Source organism: Thalassophryne amazonica, chromosome 8 (assembly GCF_902500255.1).
Source record: "Thalassophryne amazonica chromosome 8, fThaAma1.1, whole genome shotgun sequence".
Taxonomy (NCBI): Eukaryota; Metazoa; Chordata; class Actinopteri; order Batrachoidiformes; family Batrachoididae; genus Thalassophryne; species Thalassophryne amazonica.
Window position 1 is genome coordinate 58315714 of NC_047110.1, and position 18090 is coordinate 58333803.

The window sequence follows — 18090 nt, forward strand, 5'->3', positions numbered from 1 at the left end:
GCGTGCACATTTTTCAGTGGTGGGACGTTCAAATGTTGTATATAACGGGAGAACCCCATCCATTTTCCCAAAATGCTTAGGTTGACCGAATTATATAACCTTTGTTACATGTAATAAGACTATGTTGTCTTTAAGTGTCATATCCACTTTAACACAGATCAGTCGTCCTGTCCCTTTGCAGAAAAACAGCCCCAAAGCATGATGTTTCCACCCCCATGCTTCACAGTAGGTATAGTGGAATGCAACTCAGCATTCATCTTCCTCCAAACACAACGAGTTGAGTTTTGACCAAAAAGTTCTATTTTTGTTTCATCTGACCACATGATATTCTCCCAGTCCTCTTCTGGATCATCCATATGCTCTCTGGCAAACTTCAGACGGGCCTGGACATGTACTGGCTTAAGCAGGGGGACACGCCTGGCACTGCAGGATTTGAGTCCCTGTCTACGTAGTGTGTAGCCTTTGTTACTTTGGTCTCAGCTCTATGCAGGTCATTCATCAGGTCCCTCCGTGTAGTTATGGGATTTTTGTTCACCGTTCTCATGACCATTTTGACCCCATGGGATGACATCTTGCGTGGAGCCCCAGATTGAGGGAGATTATCAATGGTCTTGTATGTCTTCCATTTTCTTACAATTGCTCCCACAGTTGATTTATTCACACCAACCTGCTTGACTATTGTAGATTCACTCTTCCCAGCCTGGTGCACATCTAAAATTTTCTTCCTGGTGTCCTTCGACAGCTCTTTGGTCTTGGCCATGGTTGAGTTTGGAGTCTGACTGTTTGAGGCTGTGGCTAGGTGTCTTTTATACAGATAACGAGTTCAAACAGATGCCATTAATACAGGTAACAGGTGGAGGACAGACGAGCTTCTTAAAGAAGAAGTTACAGATCTGTGAGAGCCAAAAATCTTACTTGTTTGCGGGTGACCAAATACTTATTTTCTACCATAATTTACAAATAAATTCTTTAAAAATCCTACAATGTGATTTTCTGGAATTTATATATATATATATATATCTCCACTCTTTTATTCAAATCCAGTCCAAAACTGTAGTGTTGTTGTTGTGCATTACATTTCGGTGTGGCTCTGATCAAGGGACATTTCTTGTATTTGACCATTACGCAAAGACAAGTAACTTAAGACACTAAATGCCTCAAGATAATTTAAGAAATAAGAAAGTAATTTGTAATTTGTTAAGAAACTACGTTGCTATAACTGAGTAAAAGTATCTGGATGAGTGAGAGAAAAGGTAATTGAGTGACCTCAGGTAGATCACTTTATTTTGTCACATGTGCATCTTTGTATTAGACTTTTATTTTGGGGGTTTATGGTGTTCAGTGTTTTGATTTATGGAAAACACTATATAAATTCATGTATTTATTATTATTTTTGTTATTTACAGTAAGGAAACATCATACTGTCGCGTTATGGCATTTTAAAGGAAAACACATTCTTGAACTATGCAATCAAAAATTGAAAGCTTTTGAATTAAATCATAAGAGGAAAATTTAATATTCTATCATGATAACATTATGAAAGAAACTTTTGGTTTGTGATGTGACAAAGGAAAACCTTACATTCTTATGATACACACACACACACACACACATGCCAGCCAAAACACCATATTCCCAGTGGAGATAAAAAATAATAACTAGCACAATCCCCATGAATAAATCCACTCTAATCTATCTGAAATTGCCCAAAATAAAAACACTTAAATTTTAGTAAATTTAAATAAAGGAAATATTTAAACACTTAAATATTTAAACTCTCCTGGATGATCCCAGTCACCCTTTGCACCCAGATTTCAAACTGCTTCCATCTGGCCGCAGATTTGTGTCCAACAGATGTAAGACCAATAAATATAAGAACTCTTTTATACTCACTGTTGTTTTTTAAACACTATCACATGAGTGTTTTTAACTAGTTCTATTTATTATGTAGACTGTCTGGTGAGTTTTCATGTCATATTTAAGTTTATGTATGTATGAATGTGTTTTCTTGGCAGCACGGTGGCTTAGTGGTTAGCACTGTTGCCTCACAGCGAGAAGGTCATGGGTTCAATTCCCGTGGCCTTTCTGTGTGGAGTTTGCATGTTCTCCCCGTGTTTGCGTGGGTTTCCTCCTGGTGCTCTGGTTCCTCCCACATCCAAAGACATGCGGGTTAGGTGGATTGGAATCTTTAAATTGTCCATAGGTGTGTGTGTGTGGGTGTGTCTGTGTTTGTCTGTTTGTGGCCCTGCGACAGACTGGCGTCCTGTCCTGGGTGTACCCCGCCTCACGCCCTATGAGTGCTGGGATAGGCTCCAGCCCCCCGCGACCCTTAAATGGACTAAACGGTAGAAGATGAATGTGTTTTCTCTGCTGGCTGCACAATAAATTGCCCAATTGGGCATTATGAAGACACCTTGATACCTTAATAAATAACATTAAATAACTCTTTTAGTAGGTTTCTTTAGTCAAAGTATTTACACTCAACAAAAATATAAACGCAACACTTTTGGTTTTGCTCCCATTTTGTATGAGATGAACTCAAAGATCTAAATCTTTTTCCACATACACAATATCACCATTTCCCTCAAATATTGTTCACAAACCAGTCTAAATCTGTGATAGTGAGCACTTCTCTTTTGCTGAGATAATCCATCCCACCTCACAGGTGTGCCATACCAAGATGCTGATTAGACACCATGATTAGTGCACAGGTGTGCCTTAGACTGCCCACAATAAAAGGCCACTCTGAAAGGTGCAGTTTTATCACACAACACAATGCCACAGATGTCGCAAGATTTGAGGGAGCGTGCAGGTGGCATGCTGACAGCAGGAATGTCAACCAGAGCTGTTGCTCGTGTATTGAATGTTCATGTCTCTACCATAAGCCATCTCCAAAGGCGTTTCAGAGAATTTGGCAGTACATCCAACCAGCCTCACAACCGCAGACCACGTGTAACCACACCAGCCCAGGACCTCCACATCCAGCATGTTCACCTCTAAGATCGTCTGAGACCAGCCACTCGGACAGCTGCTGAAACAATCGGTTTGCATAACCAAAGAATTTCTGCACAAACTGTCAGAAACCATCTCAGGGAAGCTCATCTGCATGCTCGTCGTCCTCATCGGGGTCTCGACCTGACTCCAGTTCATCGTCGTAACCGACTTGAGTGGGCAAATGCTCACATTCGCTGGCGTTTGGCACGTTGGAGAGGTGTTCTCTTCACGGATGATGCGAAGGAGATGTGTTGCACTGCATGAGGCAAATGGTGGTCACACCAGATACTGACTGGTATCCCCCCCCCAATAAAACAAAACTGCACCTTTCATTGTGGCCTTTTATTGTGGGCAGTCTAAGGCACACCTGTGCACTAATCATGGTGTCTAATCAGCATCTTGGTATGGCACACCTGTGAGGTGGGATGGATTATCTCAGCAAAGCAGAAGTGCTCACTATCACAGATTTCGACTGGTTTGTGAACAATATTTGAGGGAAATGGTGATATTGTGTATGTGGAAAAAGTTAGATCTCTGAGTTCATCTCATACAAAATGGGAGCAAAACCAAAAGTGTTTGCGTTTATATTTTTGTTGAGTATATGAAATGTAATTTCATGAATAAAATATATTACATTATGATCACAGGTAATAAATTTGGCTATAATCTGTTCAATCATTAGTCTTGGAGCAGTTATTGGGAAAATACTGAGAAACATGTTGCAAGATCCTTCAAACAGGCTAATGTTAGCATGAAAAACTGCTAGCATCACATAACACAATGCTTTAGGGAATTATGGTATAGATAATGATAATAAAAAGAAGCTGGCTTAGTGAATAGCACTGCTGCCTCAGTGAGGAGGTCCCAGATTAGTTTCCAACCTGTGCGGGTTTCCTCCGGGTGCTCCGGCTTCCTCCCACTTCCAAAGACACGCAGTTTAGGAAAACTTGTGACTCTAAATAAATCAACCATAGATGTGAGTAGGAATGTGAATGTGTTTGTCTGTCTGTTATATGTAGGCCTTGGAAGAGACTGGAAGCCAGTCCATGGTGTACTCTGCCTCTTGCCCAATGACCACTGGGATAAGCTCCAGCCGCCCCGTGACTCTTAACTGGAATAAATGAGTTCAGACACTGGATGGATAATCATAATAATTCTGGGACAGGGTCAAGCTTTTCATGCATTTTCACTGAAAATGATTGGATTAACATGCCCTAATCATCACAGTAATTTTCATAATCATCGTTTATTATCATTACTTTTATCATCCATCTTTTTCACCAAGTGTTGTATCAATCAGTTCATTAGATTTTGAGTAATCTTTCCAAGAAAACAACAAACAAATTGGGATGAAATGCTAAAATCCTCTGAAAAACAGAGTTCCGTTCCTCTTGGTGTGCTCACTCACCGTAGAGGGCCTTGGCGCTGAGCTTGCTGTCCGTTCGAGCCACGCCACTGCAATAACAAGAAGAAGAGACGTGGTTATGCTGTGCACTCTTCATCTTCTTCCCTGCACCTTTGGACATCCCTGTCACAAACCCTCTGCTAGTTCCACAAATGTCACTTCACATGAACACAAGCGTATAAAAAGTAGTCACATACAAGGCTCAGGCTGGCCAAAACTGAACAAGATTAGCCTGAGATTCTGAACATATGGACCAACCCAGGAGAGTGAGAGAGAGACAGAGGAAAAGGGAGAGGGAGCTGGGGGAGTGGGACATGGAAGTAGAGAGCGACTGGAGCCAGGAACCCAGGCAAAGCAAACATTTCTGAATAGAGCTGCTCTATGCCCATGGTCCCTGACCCCACAACCCTGTCCACATAGCGCTTAGTGATTTTATCACACCTGTGTGATATTAACTCAGGATGAAGTGATTGTAAGATGAAAACATGAGGGAAAGTGAAGAATGTGTGCAACACTCACTTGGCTTTCCTCGAATGAGGACCCTGGACACTCATGATTTAAGGCATCCACCTGGAAGAAAGAGTGAGAGGATGAGGGGAAGCACAGAAAACTAAATAAACAGGGAGGTACAGAGTGACGGGGGGGTGGGGTGAGAAGGAAAGGCAGATGTTTTTCACTGAAACAAACATGCATTATTCATCTGGGTAAGTCTAAGGAGTGGCCAACAAACTGTGGGGAACCAGCTGTTGGCTTGGTGCTGTTGGCGGCTTAGGGGACATAAGAACAGACAGCAGGCTAACATGCACCGTGTAACGAGATCCACTATGTTGGACAACTGCGTGAAGCCTCAGTTTGGTTTGGTTTTCTGCACAGCCAGGCTGCAGATTTTATAATTAGCAGTGACAGCCCAAAAAGATCATGCGACTGGAATTAAAATCTCAAACACTTGTACCTAAGAGCCTGAAAATTACAACTTGCCCATCACTGATGCAGGTCATTTATTCCAACTGCAGTCAGACTGTATAATACCTCAAAATACTTTTAGCACCATAATCACCTGCTGAATTTACACTATTAACTACGTCTTCCCTCCACTTTTTGTGCTTTAATACATGCACAACTGTGCAATTTATCCTGTGTATACTTATACTCACTTATATTCCATTTTTCACATAATCTGTTCACATTAGTATTTATGTACCTACCAGTAAACATTGCAATATACTTTAGTCACCTTTCTTTAATGTAAATATTTTTCTTTTCTTTACTACTATACGATTCTTGCTGCTGCAACAAGCGATTTTCCCCGCTGCAGGATCAATAAAGTTGATCTTATCTAATCTGATTTAATACAGCCTGGACCATAAAGACTGATTACTCTGCTTTAACTCCATTCAAAACCTTAATAATTTCAATGCACTGAGTTTAACACTGACAATCCCAATCACATTTAGGCACAAAAGAGTGCCTTTTTAAAAGTATCACCATAAATGTCTTTTCAATACAGGTGAGAGGATGATTCAGGTCTCTTTTCTAGACATAAAACAAAACAGAGTCATGAAGTCTTTCACTTCACATTTGTAATAGCTTAGCAACAAAAATGAAGGCAACCAAACACCACCGGTGCTGTTCAGAGAGTACTAAGAGACATGTCTCAATAAACAAGCAAAGTTGTCACAAATATCAATTCAATTTATTTATTTTGCACCAAATCACGACAAAGTTGTCTCAAGGAGCTCCACATGGGTAAGGTCTCGAACCCTTACCAACCTTACGTACCAAATATGTCTTGGTATTGACTGTCATCACAGACTGCATATATGTGCGACTAAAATTCAATGACACCACGCACAGGTTTTCTGAAGACCTCATTTGAAGCTCAAAAAGGATGACTCTAAATGTCTTCATGCTGGCTGTGCTTAACCGTACATAGGGTTGCCACCTTTCAGAAATGAAAATAAAGGATGCCCACGACCGCTCCTTTGGGGCCACTACCACCACCCAAGGAGTGGTATATTTAATTTTGAAAAAAAGGATTTAGTCATACTTAAAGCTTTAAGTGCCTAACATGAAACCTAAACCATGCAGTCACTGAAGTGTGCAATAATAAACAAAAATATTACGGAAAACAGATCGATAATTTTAATCTTTAAAGTGAGGACATTTTTACTTTAAGAAAAGGAAATAAAAAATAAAAATACTTGTTTGCCTTGTACCCATTGCCACTAACACTGCCAAGCCAGGGGTTCAACTCTTCCCACTCACATCTGTACATTTGCAAATGTTTTTGCTTCTTTGGATGTGGTGGAGTTTCAGGTGCAGACATGCCAGGCAACCAGCCAACCCGTGACAGGACCACAAAGGTGGGAACATGGAGATGCAGACATGAAAATCTGAGGTCTGTCCGCTGTACCTCGCATCGGGTCCTCGCTACTCTTATTTTGTTCATTAATCCTGTTTGATGAGTCCTGTCCAGGTCCACATATAGACAGACAAATACATTCACACACGCATGCACACCTGCGGTCAATTTAGAGTAATCAATTCACCTAACCTGCATGTCTTGGGAAGTGGGAGGAAGCCGGAGTACCCGGAGTGAACCTACACAAACAGGTGACAGACATGCAAACTCTACACAGAAAGGTCCAGGTGGGAAGGAATCCCATGACCTTCTTGCTGTGAGGCAACAGCGCTAACCACTAAGCCACTGTGATGCCTCAATTCATGACTCAACACACTGAAAAAAATGCCAAGCTGACAGCCCCTCCCACACTGATTCAAGAAGAAGTCATTAATGCATAAAGGGGTGGTGTGCGGGTGGCTCATTGTGTAACGAAGGAAGCCTGAATATGCCTCGCTCTTTGACTCTGAACCAGCTAGCAGGCTAACCTCAGTTCGGGTGTTTATTAAATCAGATTTTTGAGGACTGCGTGGTGGTTCTTGTTATGATTTACTTTGGTGTGGACATTAAAAGTTAGGAGCCACTTATTTTCTCAGTAATCGTGCATTGACGGGGCTTAACGGATCAGGTTACCAATAGCTGCTAAAAGTACTAAGGCCTTTAGCATACAACATAAAATGAGAGTTTCACTCAGTGCGAATATTGCAGCAGACATGTCTTAGAAGATCCGTTAAGATATTTCACCACACAACAAGCCATATTATTCTAGATGTGTGCAGAGATGCTTGGCTCAGCGACTGTGACTCAAAGCAACCACACTCACAATTATACAGAACTTTGTGGCTTAAATTGGTTTAAACTAAGAAGTAGGGGTGCCGGAAAAAATCGATTCATGTCTGAATCACGATTCTTATTTATTACGATTCTTAATTGATCCAAAATGTCCAAGAATCGATTTTTAAAAAGCATTTTTTTTTAAACATTTTCTTGCTTACTCACTGTGTGTACTGTTTGTCAGGCAATGGCTTCCGTACTACAGTGTCCCCGCATGGGAAGGGTCCGGCATGCTTCAAACATTCGTGAGCTGCAGCTTAGCATTGTGGACGAAGAGCTAATTCAGCCAGCACCGTCTTTGCTGAAGGCAAATGTTTGGGCGCATTTTGGATTTTATTATTTGCTGCGTAAGAAGGAGCTTGACATGACTTATGCAGTGTGCAAAATCTAAAAAATGAAAGTCAAGTACTTCGGAAACACTTAAAATCCGCAAGCCCACATGCTACACCATCACCCGGAAAGAAGTGGAGCAGTGGTCTCTGCCGACTACTCACCAGCGCTTCACTAAACTGTCAGCCAACTCTGAACGAGCAAAGCATATAAGTAAATTTACATCTAGAATCACTTGATTAACCTCATAAAGCTGCATTTTCTTAAACATTTTTTAAGTAATATAATTATTTCTCAGAACTCTTTGAATCGAAAATCGATTCAGAATGGAATCGTCACCCCAAGAATCGGAATTGAATTGAATCGTGAGTTGTTGTATGATTCACATCACTACTAAGAAGTAAGAAAAGATTCACGCTCATACACAATAAAATCACCAGTGTTAAATTAAGACTGACAGTTAATATATGGTCCCACTCTGACTAGAGTGGGACCATATATTAACTGTCAGTCTAGAGTGGGACCATATATTAACTGTCAGTCTTGATTTAACACTGCCAGTGTTAGTTTTACACTGGTGATTTTACTGTATACAGTTGTCATGGAGAAGGAAACTATCTATAGAGACTAAAACTCTGTTTTGTACCAGTCTATAAACATGCTTATTTCTGCTCTAAACCTGGACATTTTAGCACGGACTCCTATGGGAATGTGCTCTGTTTAGAAGCTGGCCTCAAGTGGGCAGTTGAGGAATTGCAATAGTTTTTACTTCTGGGAAGGCTTCATCTGATGCCTATGAAGTTTACAGCTTGATACCACTACAATTCTTCCTTTTTCTACCATCCACCAATCAGAAGTTAGCAGGACCTAAACTGAAGTAAACCTTGGAGAATCCCAGTGTCAAATTCAACAAAATATCAACTACTTAAAATATGAAAATGTAATGATTTAATTGTGTAAATATGTAACTAATAAATGTGTAATCATAAATATGAAAATAATGAACATTGCAAATAATTTAACACTATTTAGTATTTTAACTTAAATATATGACTTAACTTGAACATTAAAAGTACAATATTTTTAAGTTTACCCAACAAGTCACATTTTGCATTCGTCAAGCAAGCACAAAAGGAAGACTTCCTTTTCGGGTGTTATCTCTCCGGTCATCTTCTCTCCTGCTATTGTTCTTGGCTCTGGTATGTTGCCAGGTTTCAGGAGGAAGGTGAAGCTGCAGTAGGACGGGCTGGGTGTTGTGTGTTTGTCAGGAGACATTTGCACACCTTTCAACCTAAAGTACTCATTGTTCAGAAATGACAGTCCCTGATTCAGAGCTAATTAGCCTTTATTATAACAATAAATGAGGCAGAGGGGCAGGGTGTTTATCTTAACCCTGCTAGTCTACCTCATATTTAATGTCTCTTTTTTGGGGGGGGGAAAAACGATTGATAATACCTGCTTGTTTAATGTTGTTCTTTAATGGAATGAGGTTAGACAAGTGCTGCCATTGTTGTCATACTGCTTTCTCTGACACAGACAACCACTGATTTAAATGCAGAGAGCAGCAGTGATTGCTTCCGATGTTTCAAATGTTGGTGCAAATACTAGAATAAAACTGGCACATTCATATGCAATATAGCAACAATTTAACACAAGAAATGCCTATGACTGAGCAATCCACTGACAACTATACATCAGTTGTCTGACTACTGAGTCATGTTGTGTTATTAATCAGCAGCAAAGGTTATCAAATAGAGTTAAATATACTCTATCACAGTGCTAAATCAACTCTATCACAGTCTAAAATTAACTCTTATTGGAGTAGAAATACTTGATTTGACAAGACGATAGAGCTGATTTCACTCTATAATAAAGTGTAGTTTACTCTATTTATACTGGGACCAAATGTTATCCTGGCAGAGTACGTTTTACTCTGCAAAATTTACTCTGCTGATTTTCCATCACAGTGCACATGATAGCTTCATCTGTGTCTCCCTAAGTAATTGTTCATTTGACACAAAGCCATTCCAGGGGTACCCAAGGACCGTCTGAAGAGACCTGCGTAATCCTCATTAGCATCTAAATCTCACAACCACACTATAAAACAGAAATCATCTGAACAATAAAAAGACTTATACCTTTGCTCTCCTGCAAAAGTACCAGCATCACCAAACACATCTGTCCAGTGACCTCATGACCCACAAGAACATGCACGTCATGAATGCCACTCTACAAGTTTGACATCATCAGTAACAGTGTCATTCTTTAACTAGAGGCAGAAACCCAGACAAAAAATTCAACATTACAACATGCATTTTCTGAAGTGGACATCTACTTTGACTGACAGGAAACTGATTTCCTGGGGGAAAAGAACATATTTGTAGTAACTTATGTCTAAAATGCATCTGATGACTCAAAAGGGCAGCTAGTACCCTGGAGGTTAGAGAAACCCTTCAACAAGGTCCTTAATCCCCAAGATGCTCCTGCACTGAGCGCTTTGCATGGCAGCACTCTGACATCAGTGTGCGAGTGAATGGGTGAACATGAGGTATTACTGTAAAGTGTTTGTTTCATGAGTTTGCATCAGATGGATAAAAGTTAGAGAAATGCAGCCCACTTAATGTGATATTTATGGCTGTGCAAAGTCCCACTTTTCAAATAGCTGCTCAAAAGCAGCACTGGCAAAATAAAGACAATTAAGTACAGGGGCACCACGTTAGAGTGTTTTCTTCTGCCATGGAGCAGCAGCACCATCATCCACAACAACCCCAACCTTTCAAAACTGTTTTTTTTTTTTTAAATAATAGTTCACGCAGGGTGTTTTTTTTTTTTTAAATAGTAGTTCACGCAGGGCTGTGAGAAATTGACACAGAAATGCAGAAAATTACTTATGTTGCAATATTGATAAAACAGGGGGAAAATCATTCTTAGATCCTCCCTTAGGGACCCTTCACACATAACACGATTGAAGCTGACTAGCACACGAAGGAGGAACTGCAACGCCATTCATGAAAAATCGTAGCTGCCTCCAACGCCTCATACACGTGTTGCTACAACTATTTGCACACACCAGCGGCTGAAAGACAGAGAGTGCCCTATGAGAGTCGATCCCTCTCGCAGGATGTTTTGCCCAAATTCCAGCTGACACACACAAACATCTAACACCACTCGCTGAACACTTAGAAAATGTGTGGTCTTTCGTGCTGTTAGCACAAAAACAGTGAGCAAACCGATCACTTTCGAGCTGGATGTGAAATTTGTGTCAGTGCCCCCGCGAGTGTGGCATTACAACAAGCAACACACATGTGGTGCAGGTGTCTCGCATGTGTGCGTGTGTGTCATCCTCCCCGTGGCCCCCGAAACACATGTGGCATATGTATGTTTCACTGTCCACTGTGACACGCATGCGTCTGCTTGCTGTCCTCATGTGAGCATACATAAAAACATATATCAGTGTTGTGATGGTCTGCAGCGAGTGCACGGCGCGCACATTGACAGACTGCCGCAGTTGAAACTGACGATCAGATCATAAAACGCAGCGGGTGATCTGAATGTCACGTCACCCACATGAGCTCTGTTCTACATGACACAGTGTCTGTCCTGTGGTGTGCCGTTGACAGGACATGTGTGTCAGGCTGGACACACGCACGGGGCCAGCTGGACACACCAGGCCAGCAGATGTGGACATGATAAGAGCGAACTTCTTCATTCATGTCATTTCATGACTGTATGTCTGTGACCAAGGGTCATCTACACAGGAACGGACCGTTCATACTTGTATTGTCTGCTCAAGAAGAGGGATTCAATAAAAGGTGGTGTTATTTTATGGTGTGTGGTTTTATTTTTTTTTTTTAAATACGTTTATCTCCTTGTTGATTTCAGACATTTTATGCACCTTTTATAGAACAGTGATGGTAGCACAGTGGTAACGTTTCTGGCTGGCAATCAGAGCTTTTGTAAATTGCAGGTTCGAATCCCGTGCGTGGCATGTATGTTTGTGTTTTATTAATCCTTGTGACAAACAAATGAACAGACATGGTTGAAAAAAGCCTCTTAGCAGAGGTGAAAACCTGACAAGTTTAACAACACACCCCATTTTTAAAAAAGAAAGGGGAAATACCAACCTGCACTAATGAGAGACTAATTACTGACAGGAACATTAATGTTTGAATAAACTGAGACTACATGCTCACGAGCTGTAGATGATTTAATTCACAAACATTTTTATCCAAATACAACACCAAATCAGATGTTGGGATGATATGGAAAATGCCCTGCCCCCCAATAAAATGTATTAATTAAATCATAAAAATTCAGTCATCCTTATATTCACTTTGATTTCTATTTCATTTGAAAGCAGTATGAACCTAAGGTATTTCATTTTTTTTTTTTTGACTGATCAAATTCATTTCATTTTTTTAATATAGGCTGAAAAAAGAGAATAGTTGAATCAACTTAAAAAGTGTTACAATTGGTAAAAGCTGTATGAATTAAGTTGTTTGAACTTACGTTTATAAGTTAGATCAACTCTAACTTACAAACAAGTTCAAACAACTTAATTCATTCAGGTCTTACCAATTGTAACATTTTTTTTAATTGGTCCTTTTTTCAGTGTAGATCCATTCCTCCACTTTAGTCTTGCAACATATTCCAAATAGTTTGGTAAGGGGCTAAGAAGTTAAAAAAATTGTGTTCATCAAGGAATCTGGAGGAATTTCAGTGCATAAAGGGGACGAGCGCAAGCCTAAGCTCTACACCAGTGATCGGCGATCCCACAAACAGCATTGCTGCAAGAACTGTCATTCCTCATATAACCACATGTGAAAAGGATTACTTTGGGAACCCTTTGTCAAGCATTGCAATATGGAGTTACTTTCACAAAGCCGAAAACGACCATCCACACTATTATCAGCAACAAGTCCAAAAGCTGGGGTCCGTCATGGTATTTACTGTATGTATTACGGTTTAGGTGCTCATGGCAAAGGTAATTTACAATCCTGTTGTGACGGCATTGATGCAGAACAGTACACAGAAATTATAGAGGAAAATTGCTTCCTTCAAGATGACATATTTTCCGGGGACGTCCATGCATTTCTCTGTAAAACAATGCAAAACCACATTCTGCACACATTACAAAGGCATGGCTGTAGGAGAAGGAGGTATGAAACTGGACTGGCCTGCCTGCAGTCCTGAATGTTTGGAGAATTCTGAAATGAAAAATGTAACAAAGATAACTTCTGTTTTGAACAATGTTGTGTTTAAAGGCAATGTATGATATTTATTTTAAGCATACAGCTGCAGTGTTAAGCATGCGCGTGCACTCTATAGTGTCCTATGAACCAGAACAACATGTTTCAGGCACTCCCTGTTTGTTCACAAAAGATTATTTTCACCTACATTACTCATGAAAAAAGTCACGCAATCAGTCAAATTCATGCTGAGCATGTTTACTCTTCACTCTGTGTACAATCAGGGAACACATTCCACCCGCCACTGGAATTAAAGGCCAGTGACACCTAATGTAAGCCTCTGCTGGGAGCACCACACACAATAAGGCTGGTTTATTTTAATATTTAAATACCAAAATTTATATGTAAAGCAAAAACAACAGAAAAGGACTCACAGTGTTGTTTTCCAGACTGGATGCTCAGGGTGATGAAGGTGGGTCACAGATCAGCTGCAGCATCGGCCTGCCATCTGCCACAAACCAATACAAATAAAATCTTTCAGAGATTACTTCAATGTGCTACAGTTTAAAACTACTGAGAAAAAAAATCTACGGCAAAGTAAAATATTGTCGTCTAGTACAGAAGAGTCACCGAGGACGCGCACCAGAAACAGGTGAGTGATCGGTGAGTCTGCAGGTAATTTAATCTGAAAGGGGAGGAGCACTGGGGGGTGGATCCATGTGAGATTTTCTCACCGTGTTTGCTTCAGGTAAGAGTTTGGATCCAGTTCAGTCATCTGCTCCTCGGGTCTGCATTGTAAGAACCAAAACTACCTGCAGCAACCTGTTCTGAAAGCCAATCAACACCCAAATCCAAGATAAATGAGTGACACTCGTGTCACCCGTAAGCAGCAGGCAGGATTTGGATATATTCAAAGCAGAACAGCAGTGGGGGAAGAAAAAAAAAGAAATTATGACTGAAGATTAGGGTGGGGTGGGAGGGGTCTTATGAGCATAATCAATCAATTCTGGTTTCAATCCAAGCTCATTACCAAATTTCCAAATAAAAAGTCCAACCTTTCCATAATAATGTTACTGTCTATAGAATAGGTTTTTGTAGGTTTAGTCTTTCTCAAGGCTATTAGACAATGGTGTGACTAGTAATAGTAGCCACACCTTAGATGCACAGAAGGTTCAACTAAATGCAAGTCAATTTTTACTCAAGGATTGTAAAGTATCATAATTACAGAGACAAAATTCCAGTTTAGTCTGTATCAGAAGTCCTCGTTAAACCTTTGTGATCTGGTTTTGGATGTGTTGTCGTTTGAGATTGAGTAAATTCACGATCAGACACATACAGGAAGAAGAGTTGAGCCTGTTAAGGTGTTTTACTGTGTATCTCCTTTTACAGTGGAAAAGTTGTGAAAGTTAATATTTGCAATGATTTATTTCTGTATATGCTGTCTATTTTGTATTTTGAAATGCATTTATATGCAGAGCAAGCAGCTCAGTGCGATAACGAGTTTGGATTAGCAATATTATTGATGTTGTAATAACACTGGATGTGCTGAAGACCCCAAAGCAGAGAACAGACATTGTTTAATCACAAGACCCAAGGTCAAACACAGTGAGCAGTTAATATGGCAGAGGTATCTGTGAAGGCTCAATTTTATACTGTTCCAACATGTAGGCCAGAGGTTAGGATTCATATCAATCAATGTGGCAACAGAGGGCTAGGACAAAGGCGGTTTCCAGAAACAGGTAATAAGTAAACTCAGTTCAGGCAATTAATCTAGACAAACTAAACCCAAAAGGGTAGGCAAGAGAAACCAGGTCAGAATTTGCAAAAAATTGCAATGCACAATAAACAATACATAACTAATGAACAATAACTATTTTCTAAAGTGTCAAAAATATTAAAATACAGTATGTTAAAAGACAAGGGTTCAACGCTTTATGTCTAATGGATGTGCACACAAGACTTGACATGGCTCTCTTATCCTTGTTGACAAGCATAACAATGAAGTTTTAATCAAGATAAAGCCATGTTAGAAGAACTTTTTTTTTTTTTTTTTTTTGCTTAAATTTTAAGGCAGCCCATTCACTTTTATTTTTGAGTTGAACACCATGTTTGATTTTACATTGTGGACAACATTGGCTGTGTAATGTGTGTGGTGTCTAAGGCTATTTGTGTTCTTTTAAATTTAGTTCTTCTGTTGTAAATGCTGATAAGTGGTTCTTGCTCCACTCATTATTTTACTGTTCAGTGTTAGGATTGTTTTTAATGTGTTGCATAGATGTTGAATACTGACCTAAACCAGGCTGAGATACTGAAAGTCAGGTAGAGTCAGTGAAGCACTCAGTGTAGTACTAGGACTTGGAAGCAGAAATAGTTTAAATGTACAAGAGAGCAATTAATATAATAACAAACAAGTGTGCAACAAAACTTATGTATTGTAAATATGGCAAAAACAAAAATGGGGGTGAAAGGAAAAAAAACAGGAAGTGATTAGGAAAACTGACAGATTCCCAATTTGATTCCCAATGATACTACCTACCTGTGTCCTTGGACAAGATACTTCATCTGCATTGTCCTAGTTCACACACCTGTAAATACACTCCAGTCTTGGCTAGTGAAGTGATCTGTGATGGACTGGCATCCCATCCAGGGGGAGTCGTAACCCCTCATCTGCTTCATGCTACAGAATCCGGGGATAAGTATCGGCACCACTGGGTCACAAGGCCTATATAGGACCCTCTTCTTCATACAGAAAATATATTTATAATATATTTCCATACACTCAAGGTGTACAAGATGAATATTCATGTTTATTTATAGTTATTTAATAAATTACACTTTTAGATTTTATGCACTGTTCAGATGGTTTTACACAAAGTAATAACCTGCACACAAGGAACACACTGGAATTCAGTGTTTTGCCCAAGAACACATTCAATAGCCCTCAGTTAATGGACAACTAGCCCAGTCAGTCACAATATAATTTTATTACAGTCTTATGTAATTAATACTGTGAATTTTCAGCATTATCCGTACTCACTAATGGAACTGGAACTGAATTGAATGATCCTTACTAAATATTTGTGTTTGTGTAGGAATTGACCATGTGGTAGTATGTGGAACTGAAAGCATTCTTAAAACTACTACTCTGGGACCAGTTATACAATATTATCATTAGACAATGACAACACATTAAAAGTGTATTTTTAATTTAAATGACGTTAGCCTGTGTTCATTATGGATCTTCTGTGGAGCAGTAATTTTATGTCCGCGGGGTGAACTTTGTGCAGTGGTGTAAAATAGGTCAAAAATTACCACGCTATATCAAACAAAGGTCTGGTGTCGATGCTAAAAAAAACTATTAGAACAAAAGTAGCTGCTTTCGCCTGTGCCCTTTATAATCCCAACATGAAACTAATCTAAGAAAATCAGTTAAAAGGAGGGAAAAAAGTCCCAATAATGATGGTTTATGTATTAGTTTTATCAAAAGTCATGAAATGTGCCTGTGTTTGACTCTGTAACTGGCTATTGCTCAAACATGTGCACAAAGAAATGTGATTTGTTTGGAATCTGGTTACTTTGGGAACCTTCCAACTGGGACTGATCATTAACTGCAGCTGTCAATGCTCAGAGGTCACCTGGCTCAAGTCTGCCGAGGTAGAATCGCTCAGTGCTACAACACTGAAAAACCAGTGAGACAAGTTATGGATGAAGTGCAAAGAATCTGCACTTTGTAGTATCATAATATAGTTTAAGAGAAAAAGCCCATTCTGACTTTGGCAATAACAGCCCTATAGTGACATTTAATTTATTTCTTTACTTTAACTTTTAATTTAAACTTAAATAGTTACTTGTGGGAAAGAATTCAAATGCAACAACTTTTGTGGATTGTTAGCTGAGTGGAGGATTCTACCATCAACAAGCATGTCAAAGTTTGTTGTTAAATATATTAAAATGATGTTAAAACATAATGCATTCTCACTATTTCAATTAATTAATATTGTATGAAATCATAACACACTATATAAAAGTAAGGTCAACACATTACCCACCCTACGAGCAAATGCATTAGCAACAATAGTAAAACGCACTAAGGTTTTCTCTTTTTTTGTCATTTTACAGGAAGAAACATCAAGCTGACCAGACTCAGTGGGATGGCCATATGTTATGGCTGTTCTATGAAGACAGAACAGAGGCACAAAACAAGACTGACAGAATACACAATAATAATAATAATAATAAAAAACTACAACTGACACAAACAAAAATAGCTGAATGTGCACAAAAGTGCAAAATCCTAAATGAATGCATAACAGCAATGTGTAAATCAGACAACAGAGGGCACAGAGAGAATGCAGGATCTGTCATTCAGGTAGGAAATATCTAACGGGATCTACCAATGGTCCCCATCCCAGTCACCTCAGTTCCAAAACTCTTATGCAAGTAATGTTGGGCAAGTTGAGTCTTGCATGGCAGCACACTGACAATGGTGTCTGTGCATGTGTGTGAGTGAATGTGAGTCATCATTACAATGTTTTGGAAAAATTTTTTTTTTTTATAATTTTTCTCTTGCAGCTGTTTTCTGGGACGTCTGCACTCTGTGCCTCTTCTGTCATCTGCCGCATCGCTGCTGTCACCTACCTCATAGCTATCCAGAGGATTGACAACTCCCAACCCCCCAGACATCATCTCCCCAATCATCTCTACCACATATACACTGGGATGTCTATCTTACTGTCCTGTGTTCCTTCATGTTATTCTTCCATTGTACACAATGACTGAGATTTCATTGGCTTTGTTGTTTACAACTTTTCTGTTATAACTTATTGTTATAACTTATGTTTTTCAGTTTTTCTCATGGAGGATTTTCATCAATTTCCCTGTTGGAAGTCAGTAAGGTAGTCAGACAACTCCGCAGTGGCAAGGCCCCGGGGGTTGAT

At 39.6% G+C, this 18090-nt stretch overlaps 1 protein-coding gene across 3 annotated transcripts in view; it reads right to left on the reverse strand.

The window, feature by feature from the left end:
- The window catches only part of eps8l2 (EPS8 like 2), a 102812-nt gene extending 88977 nt beyond the window's left edge, over nucleotides 1-13835 (reverse strand). The window contains exons 1-3 of one of the 3 annotated variants that reach the window (XM_034176372.1): nucleotides 13588-13835; nucleotides 4919-4969; nucleotides 4403-4449 (exon numbers count right to left, since the gene is read on the reverse strand). In XM_034176372.1, the coding sequence (XP_034032263.1) occupies nucleotides 4403-4449; nucleotides 4919-4953 (82 nt within the window). In that variant the 5' untranslated portion in view covers nucleotides 4954-4969; nucleotides 13588-13835. Of the gene's footprint in view, nucleotides 1-4402; nucleotides 4617-4918; nucleotides 4970-13587 lie in introns of those variants that run through there. The other 2 variants (XM_034176370.1, XM_034176369.1) reach the window with 2 other exon arrangements.
- Nucleotides 13836-18090: the final 4255 nt, after the last annotated feature.